The sequence below is a fragment of the Balearica regulorum genome, chromosome 6 (assembly GCF_011004875.1).
Source record: "Balearica regulorum gibbericeps isolate bBalReg1 chromosome 6, bBalReg1.pri, whole genome shotgun sequence".
NCBI lineage: Eukaryota > Metazoa > Chordata > Aves > Gruiformes > Gruidae > Balearica > Balearica regulorum.
This window is the reverse complement of record NC_046189.1, coordinates 21,007,494-21,024,885: the sequence shown is the minus strand read 5'-3', so window position 1 is coordinate 21,024,885 and position 17,392 is coordinate 21,007,494. Positions and strand designations below refer to the sequence as shown.

The window sequence follows — 17,392 nt, the reverse complement described above, 5'->3', positions numbered from 1 at the left end:
AGGAGTATATTATAAACTATAAAATGGGTATATGATTTAAATGCAAGATAATGACATGTTTCAGTTTAAGTTTTGCTAATAATGTTGTTGGGGCCAATGGAGTATTGCTGTGCATCATAAATATCCTAATGATGATGTTGCTTTTACTGGTTCAGTATTAAAACTGTGCTGGTGACTTTGTAGATGGAGTATCAGAGTGAGGGAATTGATGCTGCCACAGTGGAGTATGAAGACAACCGTCCACTTCTAGATATGTTCCTCCAGAAACCCATGGGTCTCCTGTCTCTACTAGATGAAGAAAGTCGATTTCCTCAGGCAACAGACCTAACTTTAGTTGGTATGTACAAACAAAAATTCTGGGAAATAACAAACACATTTTGAGAGGACAGAATGACATCTTTACTCAAGTTTTACTAGCCTCATTGTCCTGTTGAGGCTGTGCCATTTCATTTGACATTTTAAGTGTATTTTTCGTTGTGCTTCATCATTTTTCTCTGCTTATGTGTTTTCTGTTCTTTTTATGTTGCAAAAGTTACCTTATATATCAGGTGTCACGGGCTTATTGTCTTTCCAGTGTTACAAGGAAATAACCTGTGGCTTTTCCCTGTATGGTGAAGTACATCAAGCAGCATTTATTCCCATTTACTGAAGGAAAGGCTGAGACATAGTAGAATCTTGTGTCTAGGACCACCCTGTGAGCAACATGAGCACTGAGAGTAAAATTTAGATCTCCCAGGCTCCTAGGCCCATGTTTATCCAATTAGAAAATACTGCTTCACTCCAGATTATCTCATCATAAATAGAAAGTGTGTGTTATTTCTGGTGTGCCGTCTGGCTGAATATTTCCCTTCCTTCATGCATATTTTACATATATTTTAACAAATCTTGGTGCCAACTTTAAAACGTGCAGTGCATGCCATGTATAAAACTGTTGTCTTGTTTTATTTACTAAAGCTACATTTTTCCCTGCCATATGAAACAGAGTTCCGGTTCCTTCAATGGAATATGCAGCAGAGACTCAAACTGCTAGTCAGAGAAGAATAACAGCTGCCTGTTAAATTGCACAATATACGTACAAGATTTTTCACTTCTGCTAGGCTGAGTTGAAACTTGAATTTATGTCCCAGATAGAATGAGTGCTGTGGTTTCATTCCAGTCCTCATTTGTGTACTAAAGCTGTGTGCCTCCCTGTGGGTCCTATAAATCAGTTAATGCTGAATATTGAACTTAGTTTCACAGGGGTACCTTCCTCGATCTTATTGCTGGTCTGTACACAGTACAGCAGGATCCCTCAAGGAGACAGGAAAGTGGGATATTTTGCCCTCTCCAGATGTGCCAGACAATCATCAATTTCACCACTCTCTCCCCTGCCCCCCCAAAATTCCAAACTTAGTTCTTTTTGCTTTAAATACAAGCTTGATTAAACATTAGTAGAAAGAAAAACGTAACACAAAATATTAATGGATTCTAACATTAGAAAAAACAGTTTGATAATTATCTTACCTAAACAACATGATGGAGAATTTTATCAATTGATTCTGGCCTCATGTCTCTAGTTGCTTGTTCAGATAAAGAAATATAATAGCAAGTTTTACAGTATCAGCACTAATTTCACTACAAAATATTAAAGGGCATACAAAATATCACAGGGCATAAAAGACATTTTTCTTAGAAAGTGGTGTTTCTTTTTCTGTCAGCTCTTTAGAGGTAGTCACGGGAAACAGCCTCTTTCAAAAAGGTTTTTAGATAGAAGCCTCTTTCTCCGTAAAGTCCAAAGATAAATGAGAGATGGTCCCAGCCTGAAGACATTAACGTGTACTTAAAACATGATGCACAAAGCTAAATCAAGAGGGAAAGGAAGACAGGGAAAATACAAATAATAGGCATTTAAGCAAGTGAGGTATATGCACAGTTTTGACTGTACATAGTTGAAATAAACTCACCCCAAACCCTATACATAATATAAGCAAATTCATAGCAGAATATGAGAAGTCGTCACACCTTCTCATTGGCCCCTCTTATTTGATAGTTTTCCATGCACAAAACTGTCCACAAACAGTGGGATTTGAAAGACAGTCTTACTGGGCTAGTTTAGAATGAGCTGTTCCATTCAGAAGTGGCACCTTGGAAGAAAGCATGGAGAAGCTGGCACACAGCTATTTCTGAGCAGTCTGATAATATGTGTGTTTATAGTAGTTCTGGCTTCTTGAGCAGGAAACTATCCCTGCTTAGGATGAAGATTTTAGTTAGTCACTCTAAGTCACTTATATCAGCATCTCTTCTCAATGTCTAGATAAATTTGAAGATAACTTGCGATGCAAATACTTTTGGAGACCAAAAGGAGTAGAACTCTCATTTGGTATTCAGCACTATGCTGGAAAGGTAAGGCCATGTGATTTTTATTTAATTCAAATAACAGTGGTATGTCATTATTTGTTTTATCCAAAGTTTCTGCTTTATGATTTTTTTTTCTCATTTTAAGAGACAAAATGATAAAGTTTATAGAAACCTAGAATCTACAATAAAATGTTCATGTGTAGTAGTCCATTTTAGAACCTATCATTCAGGCTGTTTCACAAATCGTGTAGACAGTAACCACCTTTTATTCTGAAAGAAATCTGGCACCAGAAACACCACTACTACAGTTATTTCAAAGGAGCAACTCTCTGGAGCCAGAACAGGCTACGCGATTGTTAACATTGTGTGAATGCCATAGTAGTTCTGTGTGTGAGTGTATGTGAGTATACAGATAAAATGCAATATAAAACAGTGTCTGGAATAGAATTTAAAATCCTATAGAGAGCATTGGAAAGACTGGAGCTAGTGAGCACAGATGTTTTCTTGTACTCCGCAGCACCTAACTTCTTTTGTTCTCAGCAATTCACCGATTACTTTATATGGGGAATAACAGTCCAGTTGTTTCACATAACATGAGCTTTGCTTGTGATTTCAGGTCCAAATCTTTGTTTATAAACAAAATCAAAATGAAATAGCCATATTTTATATAGTTATCAATGAAGTCTCTGGGTCATTATAAGACTCCAGAATTTTAAGATAGGTTCTAGTAAACTTTGTTCAGCTTTCTGGCTTGTTAAGAATAACTGTAAAATTTCACACAGGTTTAGTAAATTCTTTATGCCCAAATGGCCAAGTCATAAAAACACTATTGGCCAGTTCTCTATTGCAGGAGAACATTCAGTTTCTGTGTAAACTAATGGACTCCAGTGGAATTAGGCTAGAGAGGAATATTGCTAGTGATAATAAAACAGGTATGAAAAATTACTGCAATTTTAAAAAAAAAAGTTAAGCAAAACTAACTGATTCTTATATGAATACAAATAGCCAGGCATTAATTTATAATAAAACCAATTAAAATAATTGAAAAATGTGAATGTTTTGTTTTCCTACTATCATTTTCGAAGCAGTGAGAAGCCGATTTTAACATACCTAGGTGTGCAACTTACTCCTGTTACTCCAACAGGTCTAGTTATAGATCACAAGTTTGGTGCAGACACCAAATAGTTGGTGACCACCTGAGAACCTTTTCTTATTTTACACCTAAACTGTTAACTTCAGCTTTAATGAGGTATCTCTGGTATATTGCGTCATGTGTACCAAATTATGACATGACAAAGCATAATACAATAAGATTTTAAGCCATTTAACTCAATTTTATGTGCAGTGACATGCTATGAATGTAGGTGCTGTTTATAGCTAGTTCACATTCTGAAGACACTGCTGTAGCTTTTACGTCCTTTGAAGATAATTCATTGGCTTGTCAGAGCTAAACTAGTCTACTTGGTCATCTTGTCTGTTCACGTTTTAAAGAACATAGCAGGTTTTGGGTAGCCGTTTTTGGCAACTTTTCTGATTCTGTTTCCCATGCTAGGTATTGTATGATGCTTCTGCATTCCTTGAGAAGAACAGAGACACTCTTCCTGCTGACGTAGTGGTGGTGTTGCGAACATCAGAGAACAAACTTCTTCAGCAGCTGTTCTCTAGCCCATTAACAAAAACAGGTATTTTCTGCACAGCTTTGCTAACATTGCAACCTCTTCAGCCACTTACTCCTCTAAAACTCTAGTTGTTTCTGGACAATTTTTTTTTTAATTCTTGTTCAGCTCTGCTGTTTAAAGTTTCCTAGATATCTAAAATGTTATGATTTTTTTTTTTTAAATATGTGGACATGAATTCTTCTAAAAAACTCAGCAAGATTCATCCCTCACTCCAGAGAAAGGGAGATTATCTGATGTGTAGAATGAGAACTCATTCTCAGAGCAGGATAAGAATATGGGAGTTTCCCGATTCTTAGTCCTTTACTAAGATCAGTTCTCAGCTGATAGATTCTTATGTACTGTGTCTTACAGTTCATAAATCATGTAATGTAGATCAAGTTGTTTTGGAGGTAATATCCATCTATTTAGATGCATTGATGCAATGCATAAAGTTTCTTACAAATTATTAAAAACACTTATTAATCTGCTAGAATTCATTAATTCAGTTGATTTAAAGCTTGTTGACACTGAATTACATGAAAATACACAGATCTATAGCTAAATAAAACAGCAAGATGAAGTTTGATTACTCTATGGATAGATGCCAGAATGCCAGTAACCTATACAAATGATTGTTCTGCAGTATACATGCAAACAAGCCAGCAAATGTACACACCTCTGAATACTTGCTACATTTTAAAAGTATCTTTTTCATAATGGGTAAGAAAAAGATGTAATACTAAGGAATAATCTAAAAATGATGGATTGTATTAGATTGCAAAATTCTTGTGATCTAATATGGCATATGCAAATGAGGTTGTATTTTTAGGTAGAAATAAGTGTACATGCATTAAGTAGTGCTATGTAGGCTTATTGTACATGGGCTGTAGATGCAATTCTGCGCCTGTGCAGCAGCTCTGTCTGGGATGTCTGGAACCTCAGTAGCCCAGTCACAGCCTCTGGTGATGCCTTTAACCTCTCTTGAGATTTCTGTGTAGAAAAAGAACATCCAGAGAAAAACATATATTGGAGCCACCTTTGCACATGTAAAACTGATAGCAAAATATCTGTTTATATTCTATATAGGATAGATTCCTGTTACAGTGTCTCTGTTCTTTTCCTGTAATTAGAAGGCTCTGGATTACCTGCCTCCCCTCCCCTTTCAAATTAGCTTTTAGAGGTCCCTGAGAGGTGAGGATCCAATGAGGAATCTGCTTCTCCTTTCAGCTATGACAAGCTTAGTTTAAGATGGAGTAGGACTGGTTTGTGCCCAAGTGGGGAAGAAAGAATCTTTGTGTCTACTTCTGACATTTGAGTCCGTGTTAAACTAGTAAAAGAGATTGTTTTACTCGTGCTGGATGGATCAAGCAAACAAAAAAAGAAGGTTCACATCTGGTCAAATGTGCCTCCACACCCGCCTGTATGAGCCATTTTATACCTTGGAGCTACTGTCAGAATGAAACAGATTAGGTGCTTTGTCCCAATTATCAGTCCCAATTATTGTAAATATTATACTTTTGATTTTATTTCTATTTTTGGATCAGTATGCCGACGCTTTCACGTAAACTCATCTTCCTCTGGCTTTTTAGAGATATTTTCAGTGGCAGCAGCACTGAACTTGAGTATTTTGCTCAAGATGCATAAAAGGTTCAGTAAGAAGATACTTCTCATTGCAGTAATGTATAGTTACCTTGTTGGTGTATTTCCACTTTTTTGTCTCTTATATTCCCTTTTTGTTTCCTATTTACATGAATTGTGTGCTTTCTGCCTCCTGTTATAAAACATTTACCTTTCTATGAGGAGCATACAGCAAGTTGAGTATTGTCTGTATTTCTGTCAAGCTGGTACAGGACATCCTGTTAAAATTATTATTATTAATATGCTGCTGTGCATGGTGTTATAAGAATAGCTTAAAACCCTTATGTCATTTTTATTTTTAAAAAGTCTTTGTGATTTTGCTCTATTTTTTCCAGCTGTCTAATATAATTGGCACTCACATCCTGTGTTGGGGCCTCTGTGTTCTAAAATCAGATTGTTGCCAGGTTTAGTTTCGGCAGCTTGCAAGATAAATGAAAGGTTTGGCTGAGAACAGAAGGTATTGCTGGCAATGCTGCTTCATCTCTGCTCAGTGAAGAAAGATAATGCTATTCTCTTAACTTTCTACAAAGAGGCTTTTGTAAACAAAAGAACAATGACTGTGTAAATGTCCCATCATACTCTGTCCTTGCCTCTTAGCCCTCTTGCCTCCACTCAGCATGTGCTTCATTCCTAAAGCAAACCAGAAAAAATACAGATTAAGATTCATAATCTTGATACAATTTTCTCCAGCTTTTTGTAGATTACTGACTGATGCAAAAGTTAATAATTTACGTGGAAGCCATATTGCATCTCTCCAGGTAACCCTGACTTGAAATGAGCCTTCTGCCAGTATCTCTGGTGTTTTGTTTGAAGATGAGTGACAGCACATTCTCACATCTGCTTGCAAGTAGCTCTGGAATTTGCAGCGTACGTGGTTTTTGCCAAGCAGCAGTCTCTAATATGCGTAATAGTCACTAGGTGGTGCTATCCCAGAAGCAAGAGGCAATTTGAGACTGATAACATGGGTCTGACAATTACTGGAAATGTAGTTCTTAAATACCAGTAAGAACAAAAAGATGCCTTTCCCACCCTGAGAAGATCCTCTGTTTGAAGTATATTTATATAACTGTCATGTCTTCTGCTGTCAAAAACTGAGCAGCAGCAAGAAAATAAATATTAAAAAGACTAAATTCTTTTACTAATTTAAGAGCATGTTAATCCCTGTAATTTATCAAATATACTTATCCCCTCTTAACAAATGCTTCTATTTCACAGTAGCAGACTGTGTAGTTTAAAGGGCCAGAAATGAACAGCAGGGCATTAAATATGCATTTGTAATAGTAATTTATGGTTAAGAGAGTGCCCAGTTACTGATATGAGACACCAGAACTTAAACATTCTGGCACTAATTTTGTAGTGTGTACAGCATGTTTTGTCATCTTTCAGTGGGAACTTAGGCACGTTTGGCATGTTTTGGAATCTGTTTGCACTTTCTAGGGACCTTTAACCTCAAAACTGAACAAACATATTCTGGTTTAACCTACCAATTCTGCCAGTTGCTTCCTTATTTGTCACTTTTTTCTACAGACATGGCTTCTTGTGCTGAGAATTTTGTATATTCTAATATAATGCATTCCTGTTTGTCTCTAGTTTAGGTTTATCACTGTTGCAGCTAAAGCATCAGAAAGAAAAGGAATCGTGTGATCTAGAAAATAGAGTCCCTTTGTAAGAGAAGAGGGCTTTAACTGGAAAAATTGCAAGCCTTAGTACATTCACTAGTGGTGTCAGCGAGGAGTCAGACCACTGTCCTGATACTGAAGAACTTTTGCAGCATCACCTTTAAGTGGTGGCAGAGCACCACTGGGGCTTTTGGAGGCTGTGGCTCCCTCTTCCACTTTTCCTCTCTCTTACTTTATGTTCCCCAGCTGACCAGATCATGCTGGTGGGACAGGGAGGTGTGATACAGGGACTTCATCTTCTCAAAAAAACTGCAGCACAACATAATTCTCTACTCTTGAAACAAAATGTCTGCAGACATTTTCCCCCTTCTGGGACTCACAGACCTTTAGAGCTTTTGCCAGGGTTGCTCTGCTCTGCCTTAGGTCCTTGCTGGAGAGCAGGGGAAGAGTTGTCACCTGGAGGGAGGGGAAATCCTCCAGCCTTCCCATCACCAGAGCACAGACAGAGGCCCCTGTCCTAGCTCTGAGGATCTGTAGAGGGGCTGGGCTGGGCTTGACTGCGTAGAATAAGTACAGAGCTGAGTACCATTACCACTTACAGCAACATCGTGTCTAATAATTTTGGTAGCATTGGGTATTGCTCACACATTCAGAGTGATACAGTGTCAATATATCATCCATTGCTAATAAATACTCCTTGTTCACTGTGCCTAGATATTTGAGCATAATCTGTCAAAAGAACAGATGAAAGTTTTCACAACCTTCAGTGAAGAGTTGGAATAGTGATGTTTTAACAAGGGAATTTTTTTGTCCAAAATTAGGAGGAAAATAGATTTTTTTCAAAACCAAATTAATTGACATTAGCCTGCCTAAGGTCATTTCCCTCTCTCAGTATTGATTTTTAGTCTATGTTCTTTGTGCCTTTGAGTTGCCAGCCCTGCTTATAGCCCTCAGAAAAAAGAAATTATAAAAAATGTATGTATCATATTAAAAAAAAAAAAGAAGCAAACAGCTAACAGACCACGTGCTGAGAAAGAATGTGAAAAAAAGTTTCAGGCTTTCTTTTTGCATGCTAAAGAACACAAGAACTAGGGCCTTTTGCAAAATCACTTTACCGCTCCTTGGTGACAAGAGTACAATCTCAATATTAATTTGTCTGTAATTTTAATAGCAGCTGATTCCTTATGAAGAGTCAGAAACTGAGGGAAACAAATGGATTTTCTTGCATTTCAATCCCATTAACAGATACTACTGGGCACAGAGTGAAATCTTGGCCAGTTGAAATCATAGGTGCTTTGCCATTGTTTTCAGTGCAAACATGATTTGACCTGTCATGTTTGTCACCCTGCACTCCTACTGAGTACAGGTCCTTCCTCTAGCAATAAGTAGTGGCAGGTCCCTTGGCCTGGTGTGTGTCACACATGCACTGAAATATAGCATGTTTCCATTTGGGCTTAGCGGATTTTTTTCCTCTTAATTCCACACATCACAATAGGGCAAAAGACTCAAATACATTTTTTCTAATTTATCCTACAATAAAATCTTTTTATAATGGTACTTTTCTGTTAGTATTTTCACCTCTAAAAGGTAACAGCCAGCACTCTAAGTCAAATGAATCGGAAATAAAGCCATTGTAATTATAATCTCTCTACTTAAAGATGATTCAGAATTTATATTTTGTAAGAATTTGGGTCAAGTTAATGGAAGCTATATATTTTCACTTGGGACACAGAGGCTTTCCTACTTCTAACTGGTCCATATGTTAAAAGCATATAAAAGTTAATCGGTTTTGCTTTGCTGCCAGTGTTTTGTGCAAAGAGAGGCTTTAAACCACAGCTGTGCAACATAACAATTGTGAACTTTACTGGGTTGCAGATGTGGGACATCAGTAAACTAAGTTAAATGTAGCTTAACTGAGTTTGAGAGGTAAAGCATTGGATTACTTTATTTAGTTTTTCAGTTGAGCATTTTACAGTTCAGTGTTTCTTTTTCTTCACATCCTAAGTTTTGTGTCGTAGGACAAATGCAGTACACAGATACTCACAAGACTTGCTAGTAGTAAGATCCAAAACATGCCCTAAAATAGCCCTAAAAATGGAACTCATTTAGAAACAGAACCATCTATCAGATCAAAGTTAAGGTCTCATATAAAGTTTAGCAGGACTAAGACATAACAATTATTTACTGTTGAGAATAACTCCCTATAAATAAAGAGTGTCAGTGAATCTCTGGAATTGCACATGGCAGTAAGCACAACAGCTGAGAAGGGTCAAGTTAGATTTATCACGTTTATGTTTGGGAAAGTGTGCTGCCCAAGCAGAAGTCCACTGTTTTTAACGTGTGACTTCACAGATTACATTGTATTGAAAATGGACAAAGGGCATAGACTTTTTTTGTCTCCAAGTGTTTGCAAATTGAACCCTTAAAAAAAAGCACAAATAGGCAAATTTAAGAACAGATCATGATGAGCTTACTGATTTAATTCATAATAGGCCATTCTTTGTAGAACAAATCTTGAGAATAATTTTTCTTTACCTTTCTCTCAGAAGAGAGGAGATATCTTTTCAATTTTCATGTTTCTAGTCTAACTTTTCAATTCTATAATGAACTTTATCTCACAGTAGTGAACAATAACTAATCTCAACACTTCATTGTATACTAATTAAATTCAAAATGTGTTGATATCGAGGAAGCAAAAGATGTATTAGAAGATGTTACTGGTTTTAATATTAACTAGTAGACTATGGGATCTCACTGTGCAGCATACACAGAATTTAAATAGAGAAATATTCAGAGAACATTATACAGTAGTTGTTTTAATGAGTAGTTTCCTACGCAGTTTCTACAGGCACTGTGCTGTAAGGTCAAGTTGTGTCAAAGATGCTCAGTACATCATTGGAAGCATTCAGTAGCTCTCAAGATCAAATCCTAGAAGAGCAATTATTTTTATATTTGCTAGTGAGTTTGTAGAGCAGATAAATTTGTTGAATATTCAGATAACCTTGCTGGTTTGAATACCCGTAATGTTTTTTGGTGTTTCCTTTACGTGCTTATATTTCCCACTCTTTCAAAATAATTAAATTATGAGTTAATGTATCTAAGAGATGAATGTCGTTGGTGGAAAGCAAACCTCTGAGTCTGTGCTGGATTTTGTGTATTTGTTTCAGAGTATGTAATAAATGTTCAGTTGAAAAGTCTTTGAGACTTGATTAAATTAGTAGTCAACACCATTAATGCCAAGATTTCAAAAACAGAGAGGCCCGAGACTTTCTTGAGGTTCTGTAACCATGCTTCATCCTGAATTAAGACTTTTAAAAGACAACTCTTCTCTTGAGAGAAGTGGCAAAACCTGGTTTTGACACCATTTTCATCCTGTCTAGCTTAGGATCTTAAACGCTGAGAAGAACGAGAGTCATAGTGAGGTCAGAGGAAATGTTCCTCTGTATTATTCCATGTGCTTTCAGTGACATCTTTATACCTGAATTTTTACCAATGAATTCATTGGGAATCTTCACTGGCTTTAGTAGGATTTTGATCATACTAGGTATGTATGGAGCAGCGCCAGCAGCAGGTCCGAAGTGATGGAATATATACTATAAAATGTTTTATACATTGTATGGAGAGGGAACATACTCTGGAAATACAAACAGTGGGCTGGAAATCACAGTTCTTGCCTTCTCTTGGGTTTCCTGTTTATTTACTGTCCTTGTAGAAAATTATTTTGGCCTCAGGTTAAACTGACTACTGTGAAGCTTAATTAGTGTTTGGGGGCAGTCCTGAGATCATCAGAGACAAGAGACTGAGGTGTGGGCTACCGGAATGCTTGTTGTTGATTCATGTTGGTGAGGGAGCATAGATAAAAAACTGAGATAACGTCTTCATAATTAAACTTTTACTTTTCTAGATAAAGCATGTATTATTTTGGGGGGAAAAAAATCTTACATAACATGCAAGAGAAAGGATGTCAATTACATAAAACAATGAGGAAGACCAGAGCTGAATCAGCATGTGTGGTAACTGTATTTTCAACCTGTATATGTTTTTTAGAAGTATTCTTCCACATACCTCTGGAAGAAGAAATAAACTTATTGTCTGTCCTGAATAGAGGTGATTAAGAGAGTTTTGGCTAATGCTGAAAATTAATGGAGAATTCCTCAACAGCAAAGTCTTCCCAGCAAATACACCTCCGTAGTTTTCTTCTAATCTCAGTTACAGATGTGGTACAGCAACCAGAGCAGTCTGCTGGGGCAACGGAAAACCTCGTGTTGATGGTGAGGTACTTTGCTAACAACGCAGATGGCAGTGTTCTGTACTGTCTGCTGTTCCCCAGAGATTTCAAGGTTTTTTTTCTCCTGAGTAGATTACACACAACAGCATCAAATTGTACGCTATCAAAGACATGGATGGACATTGCTAAAGACCATATCTGAAAGAAATGACCTGTATCTTCTGACAGTGTATAAATGATAAAAAGCTGAGCCACTTTGTTATGTAATGCAGCAGCTGGGAGACTGACCAAATCAGGCTGTGCCCAGCCTGTCAGTCAGTCACTCCACCCAGTTAATCAAGTCTCCAGCTAGTCAGGCTACAGACCTGGCTAAAGAAAATGCTGGGCATCAAGCAGTAGAAAACTCCAGCATTGTTTACACTATAACTGCTAATTGCTTTTTCCACATAATTTTTCTTTTTTTTTCATTTTTGCCTAGATGCAGCTTCACATAGTTAGCTCTCAGCTGTACATAGTGTGCCACATCTATCATGAGTTCTGTGTTTGGACAGGGGTGCCCAATCTATGCCCACCTGGCTGTGGCCAGATAAAGCGTTTGTCCAGCAGGCAATCCACTTCCCCTCTGCCACCCTTTTTTCCAGAACCACGTGACCCTCCCTTGTCCTGGGAACCTGGCCATCAGGTGATCAGGCTATAGCATATGTGCTTTGCCTACTGTCTGTGAGTTTGGTCATGTCGTGGGACTATGACGTTCTGAGAATCACATAAGGTTTGCTGGTGTATTCTATGATCACATATGTGCCTGTGATATTTCAGGAAACGTCCGCATTTCAATGAACACACTCCCAATCGAGTAGATGGCTACATGTCTGGAAAATCGGGCATGTTGCTTAAAGCAGCCATCAATACTCAAGGTTAAGTTTTTAAAATATCTTGGGCACTACCACTAACTAATTATATACTATAACCTGTTCTTCATTACTAGGTAAGGGTAAAAGTTAAGATCTTTCTTACTAAGATTATACATCTACATATCTTGGAATATAGTAGGCAGTTTGACCTTCATTTCATCTTGGCTGCTGTCAGTGTCTGTCTTCCTTTGCATTCTACAAGAAGCCTACTAACCTACTGTGTTAGAACAATATTTAGACATAGCAGCAATGATGCTTACAGGCAAAGATTTATTTGTTGCTGTAAACATCATGCTGTGTGTTTGCCAGTGTGTGTCTTACTAATGTGGGAAGTGACCACTGAAGTGTCTGCGATGCATGCAAGTAGAAAGCATAGCAGTGATGAATTTACACTCAGATTCTCCAATCCCAGTCTAACAATGTAAAGCTTTTAAGTATTTTTAAATATGATCTGTGTCTACTTCATGCTAATAAGACTAAAGAAACCTGTAGTCTAATTGAGAATCAGGATCAGAATTTGTCAGTTCACCGTGGTATGGATTTTTAATTTCAAATAATCCAGGCCAAAAAATGCATCTTTTTTGCTCCTAGAGCAATTAGTCATAATTAGATTATTCCCAGGTGTGCCATAGTATTACTAAGTTTTCATGGTTATCAGATTCTGTTTTGTAATATCTTCTGATTTTGGAAATGCTGTTTCTCATTTTTTATTTATTTATTCTGAACAGGAAGTAAAGTGATTCTCTTTGCAGAATAAGCAGCAGTGGATATGTGTCTGTATTAATAGTTGTATTCTACAGACTGTATTTTTATAAATATATTCTTGTGTAAAATGTGCAGTATATGAGAAAATTGGATTCTTAGCTTTTTATTGCACAAGATTAGCTTAAAATAGAGTTTTGATAGTCAGTGACCAGATTCAAATTAGTACCCAATAAAAAAGTACATGTATTCATTTATAGTCAAGCTAAGAAAAGCTTAGTCTTACAGTAGGGAAGATGAAAACTGCATTATGGAGATAAGCAGTCAACTTCTTTAAGCTAGATAAAATGTATTGAAAGGAAAGACAGAGAAGAATCTGTGTATGTCAAAGACATTGTCTGACTCTGTACCTCTTCTGGAGTGCAAGTGCTTAGCTGCGATTAGAAGTAGTGTCAATGAAATATGAATGCATTGTAGTATTTCTGACCATACTGTATCTACATGGTGTTTCAAGTAACCCCTCTTTATCTGAACCAGAAGCATGAAAGAAATTAATAAAATATGTAAGGATAAGGAAAGAGCTTGTACTATGCTCTCTATGTAATAGTAACATCCTTGGTACAGCTTGTACGGTAAGGTGACATTGCCATTGGGCTCTTTCTCTAAGTCATTTGCACTTCACAAACTAAATGTTGTATCAAAGCTTAATGTAATTCTTACCTCGTATGCTCTTACTTTGGGAGGAGTGATCTATTGCAACCATAACCAAAATGAGGTTATAAATACAGTGCTAATATTACTAATATTTGCTTGATACTACTTATAGAACCCATCATGTAAGAATTATGAAGCACTGACAAACTGTAAGTAACATCAGAACATCCAGCCAGCCAGTGTACTTTCCTAATTAGTATGGAAAGTCAGTGGCTAGACAAATCATTAATTCGACCAGATCACACAGTGAGTAAGTGCCAGGGACGCAAGTGAGAAGCCAGGAATGCTGACTAGTCCTTTCTGAGATCTAGAGAGCACTTCCAAAGTCCAACCTGAAGACAACCCATTTCTTTTTTCTGTGCTGTGTAAATACTTGAAATACTTTCAAAACTTCTCCTGCTTGACTTTGCATAATAGAAGAGATAGGGTACTTTGACAGTGTGGTCTTTCTCACCTGGCTGAAATGAGGTATCAGTGAAGAATACGTTTGCAGAGATGTGAGATCTCCTATACAGCTTTAGGACAAAAGGAGTTTTGCTGAGCTTAGCCACAGAGTGCATAGATTTTCATGCTGCTGCTTCTGTCTGTTGGAAGCTCTGAGAGCATTTCACAAACTTTAATGACTGAAACTTCTCAAAGCATTAATGACATTCCTAACTTTATGAAACAGAGGGAAAAAAGAGAAACATTGGGGCTGACTGACTCCCCCACTGACACAAATGAATCCCAGAGACCTTAGTCTCTGATCTGGCAGACACATAGGTAGGAGCCTTAATTTTTCAGATGAGCAGTCACATTGAACTGAAAAGGAAATGCATGTCAATAAAATTAAACACGTACATGTTTAAAAGATTAATCCTAATTTTAACATTTAACTTCTCTCCCCTCCCTCATGAATGCCTTCTCCAAAAATATTAAGAAAATTTTGAGAGGGTTTTAAATCGCTTAATGGCTCCATTGGATTTAATATAGGTAGTATTTTATTTTAGTCTACATGGATGTCACTTGTATTTTCTCTAGAGTGTTGACCATATAATAGATGTGAAGCTTGACTTCTGAAAGGCATAGTGCAGTCCTTTAACCTTTAACCAGTTTAACCTTTCAAGGAACCCATGGCAGTTTTAACTGGCTATGTTATTATCTAAAACTGTTTGTTCTTCAAATATTGATGTTCTTCACAGAGTGGAATAACATTTAATTATTTTTGGTGTGCAAAGTAATAAATGACCTTGTAAATGAAAATCGAATGCAGGGACAGGTACCAAATGTTTACTGACTGTAAACACCATGCTAACTCTGGGTGAAACATTTCTTATTATGTAGACTAATTTTCAAACCACATTTGTTCTGTTTATTAGTTTTAATGGCTTAGACATGTTAAAGATAGGTAGTTATTTTCCTGAACATGAACTACTTGGGATGACTAATTCACAAACTTTTATTGAAGCATCATTTTGTGTTTGATCTGGAAAAGAAAATTCTAATAAAATTTTTTTCTATGGATTTAATCTGATACTACAATTCAGTAGTTAGTAATTACATAGGAATTCACTTGACACATGAAATGAACACTGGTAAGAATCCATTTCAAGAAGGAAGTAACTAATGAACAAAATCACACTATGTAAAGTTTTTGTTTCTAAGTAGGAACTGACCGCTTTTGGGGTTTCTTTGGTTTGTGAAGTCATTAAAGATTTTTGATTAATAAAAAGGTTTATTTATTTGCTTGGTTTGCCAGATCAGAAGTGTTGTTTTGCATGAGGAACTAAGGAAGAGCTCAGGGATATTAATTATGAACCCTAGAAACGTAATACCAGCAGCGAATATGGTGAACCTTGAGCAACTATCTTATAATTTTACTTTTCTCTAAATTTTACTTGGTTATTAGAGTTTTGTAACTTGTTATAAAATGCAACAAAATTTTAGTAATTTTAAACAATTTGATTCAAATTTGTTTCTTCTCCCAACTCCCCTCATCTATGCCGTGTTGTGTCACCAGTTCTTCAGCGCAAGGCTTTCAAGCTTTAGATTTGCTAACCTGAAGCCTAGCCAAAACCAACCTTTCCAGGTTGTCAACTTTAGCCAAAAAAGGCACAAAAGAGTAATTTCTAACATAGAAAAACTTCAAAATTACAGCTAAGAGAAAAATAAATTTGCCAACTACTTGCTTATTAAAGTTTGCATTTTAACCTTAGAGAGGTACATGTATATACCATAGGTACCACGTGTGTATATAGATAGACCAGGTTTTCAAAACAAAGTTGCAGTTCTCATTAACCCACACGTTATAGCCTAAAGCAGTTTCCAAAAATGTGGACATACCTTGTGTTCTGGACTGTGATTTAGACTGTCAGGTAATATATGCTGTTAGATCTGGAAACGACATGCCAATTTTGCAGCTTTGTGTCAATCCCAATACCAGCAGCTAAAAAGAGAAATACTTGTTAAATGAATACAGACTGTTTGAATTGCTCCAAAGAATGTCATTGCTGTGTTTGAGTGCTGGCCCCCAGACTGTTTTCAGGGAATTGGTATTTTTCTTGTTGGGAGGAAATTAAGAGCAAAAATTCCTTTCAGTGTTATGTGGACACTGGGTTTGCTCTGCTCCCTTATGGAATAATTACCAGCAATTAAGTGTTCTTGGTTTTAGTTTTTCCCATCCTGCCTCCTTATCAGTTATGTAATATATAGTTTAGCAAAACTCTGAAGACTGTTTAGAGTTACTGGCTTTCTGTAAAGCAAACAGCTAAACACTGGAGTTGATGCAAACAAGGCACTTAGCATCTGAAAGAAGTGTTAACACTTTATTTACATTTAAATTAAAATGGACACTTATTTATGTGTTCTGGTTCTGAAAGGTGTGTGGTACATCTGCAGAGGCCTATTGTTTATTCATGCTGTAAATCCTTTGAAATGTGTTAAAATGCTTCCCACTCATTATAAAAATCCTGCCACCCATGGATTAGGGCTTTGATGTCACCAATCCTGCTTCAAAGGGTTCTTTCAATGCTATTAATCACAGTTTAGCCTCTGAAGATATAGCCAGAGAAAACATTTGGACATCTTGTGCTAGACTTGCTAAAACTTTGAAATATACAGAGTGTCTTGCATATGCACAGTTCTGTATCACTTCCTCTCTCTTCTCTAAGCCTTTATTTTGAAAAGCTATTTTGTGATGACTGTGGCTTTCTACAAGTACAGAGGAAAAAGTTTCGGACACGTCATACTGTACATTTAAAAGAAGGCACTCGTCTTTCGGTTGACACCACAATATGTTTTAGCCTGAGGAACTGAGTCAGTCTTTAAAAACCCCAAGGGACACTAAGACTGGGGATTAAGCAGGCCTATATGTCAAAAGGTCAAAAAAAGATACCGTCTTATCATTTTCTCATCTCTTTCATTAGTTTGTGAGCTTAAGATGCTGTCTAAACACTTCAGGATCCACATGATTTCATAGAAACAAGACTGTTTCTGCAGCCTTTTTCTCTTTTAAATCTCTCAATGAGGCACGGAGAAATTGATTACTAGTGATTGAGCTGTATGCCTTTGTGCTGTCCTTGTTTTCATCAGCCCAGTAGCTAAGGT

At 36.9% G+C, this 17,392-nt stretch overlaps 1 protein-coding gene across 1 annotated transcript in view; it reads left to right on the top strand.

The window, feature by feature from the left end:
* MYO3B (myosin IIIB) overlaps nucleotides 1-17,392 on the top strand; it is a 209,017-nt gene that overhangs the window by 108,667 nt on the left and 82,958 nt on the right. Inside the window, exons 23-25 of the mRNA XM_075756693.1 lie at nucleotides 184-337; nucleotides 2,294-2,382; nucleotides 3,890-4,019. Of these exons, the coding sequence (XP_075612808.1) occupies nucleotides 184-337; nucleotides 2,294-2,382; nucleotides 3,890-4,019 (373 nt within the window). The remainder of the gene's footprint in view (nucleotides 1-183; nucleotides 338-2,293; nucleotides 2,383-3,889; nucleotides 4,020-17,392) is intronic.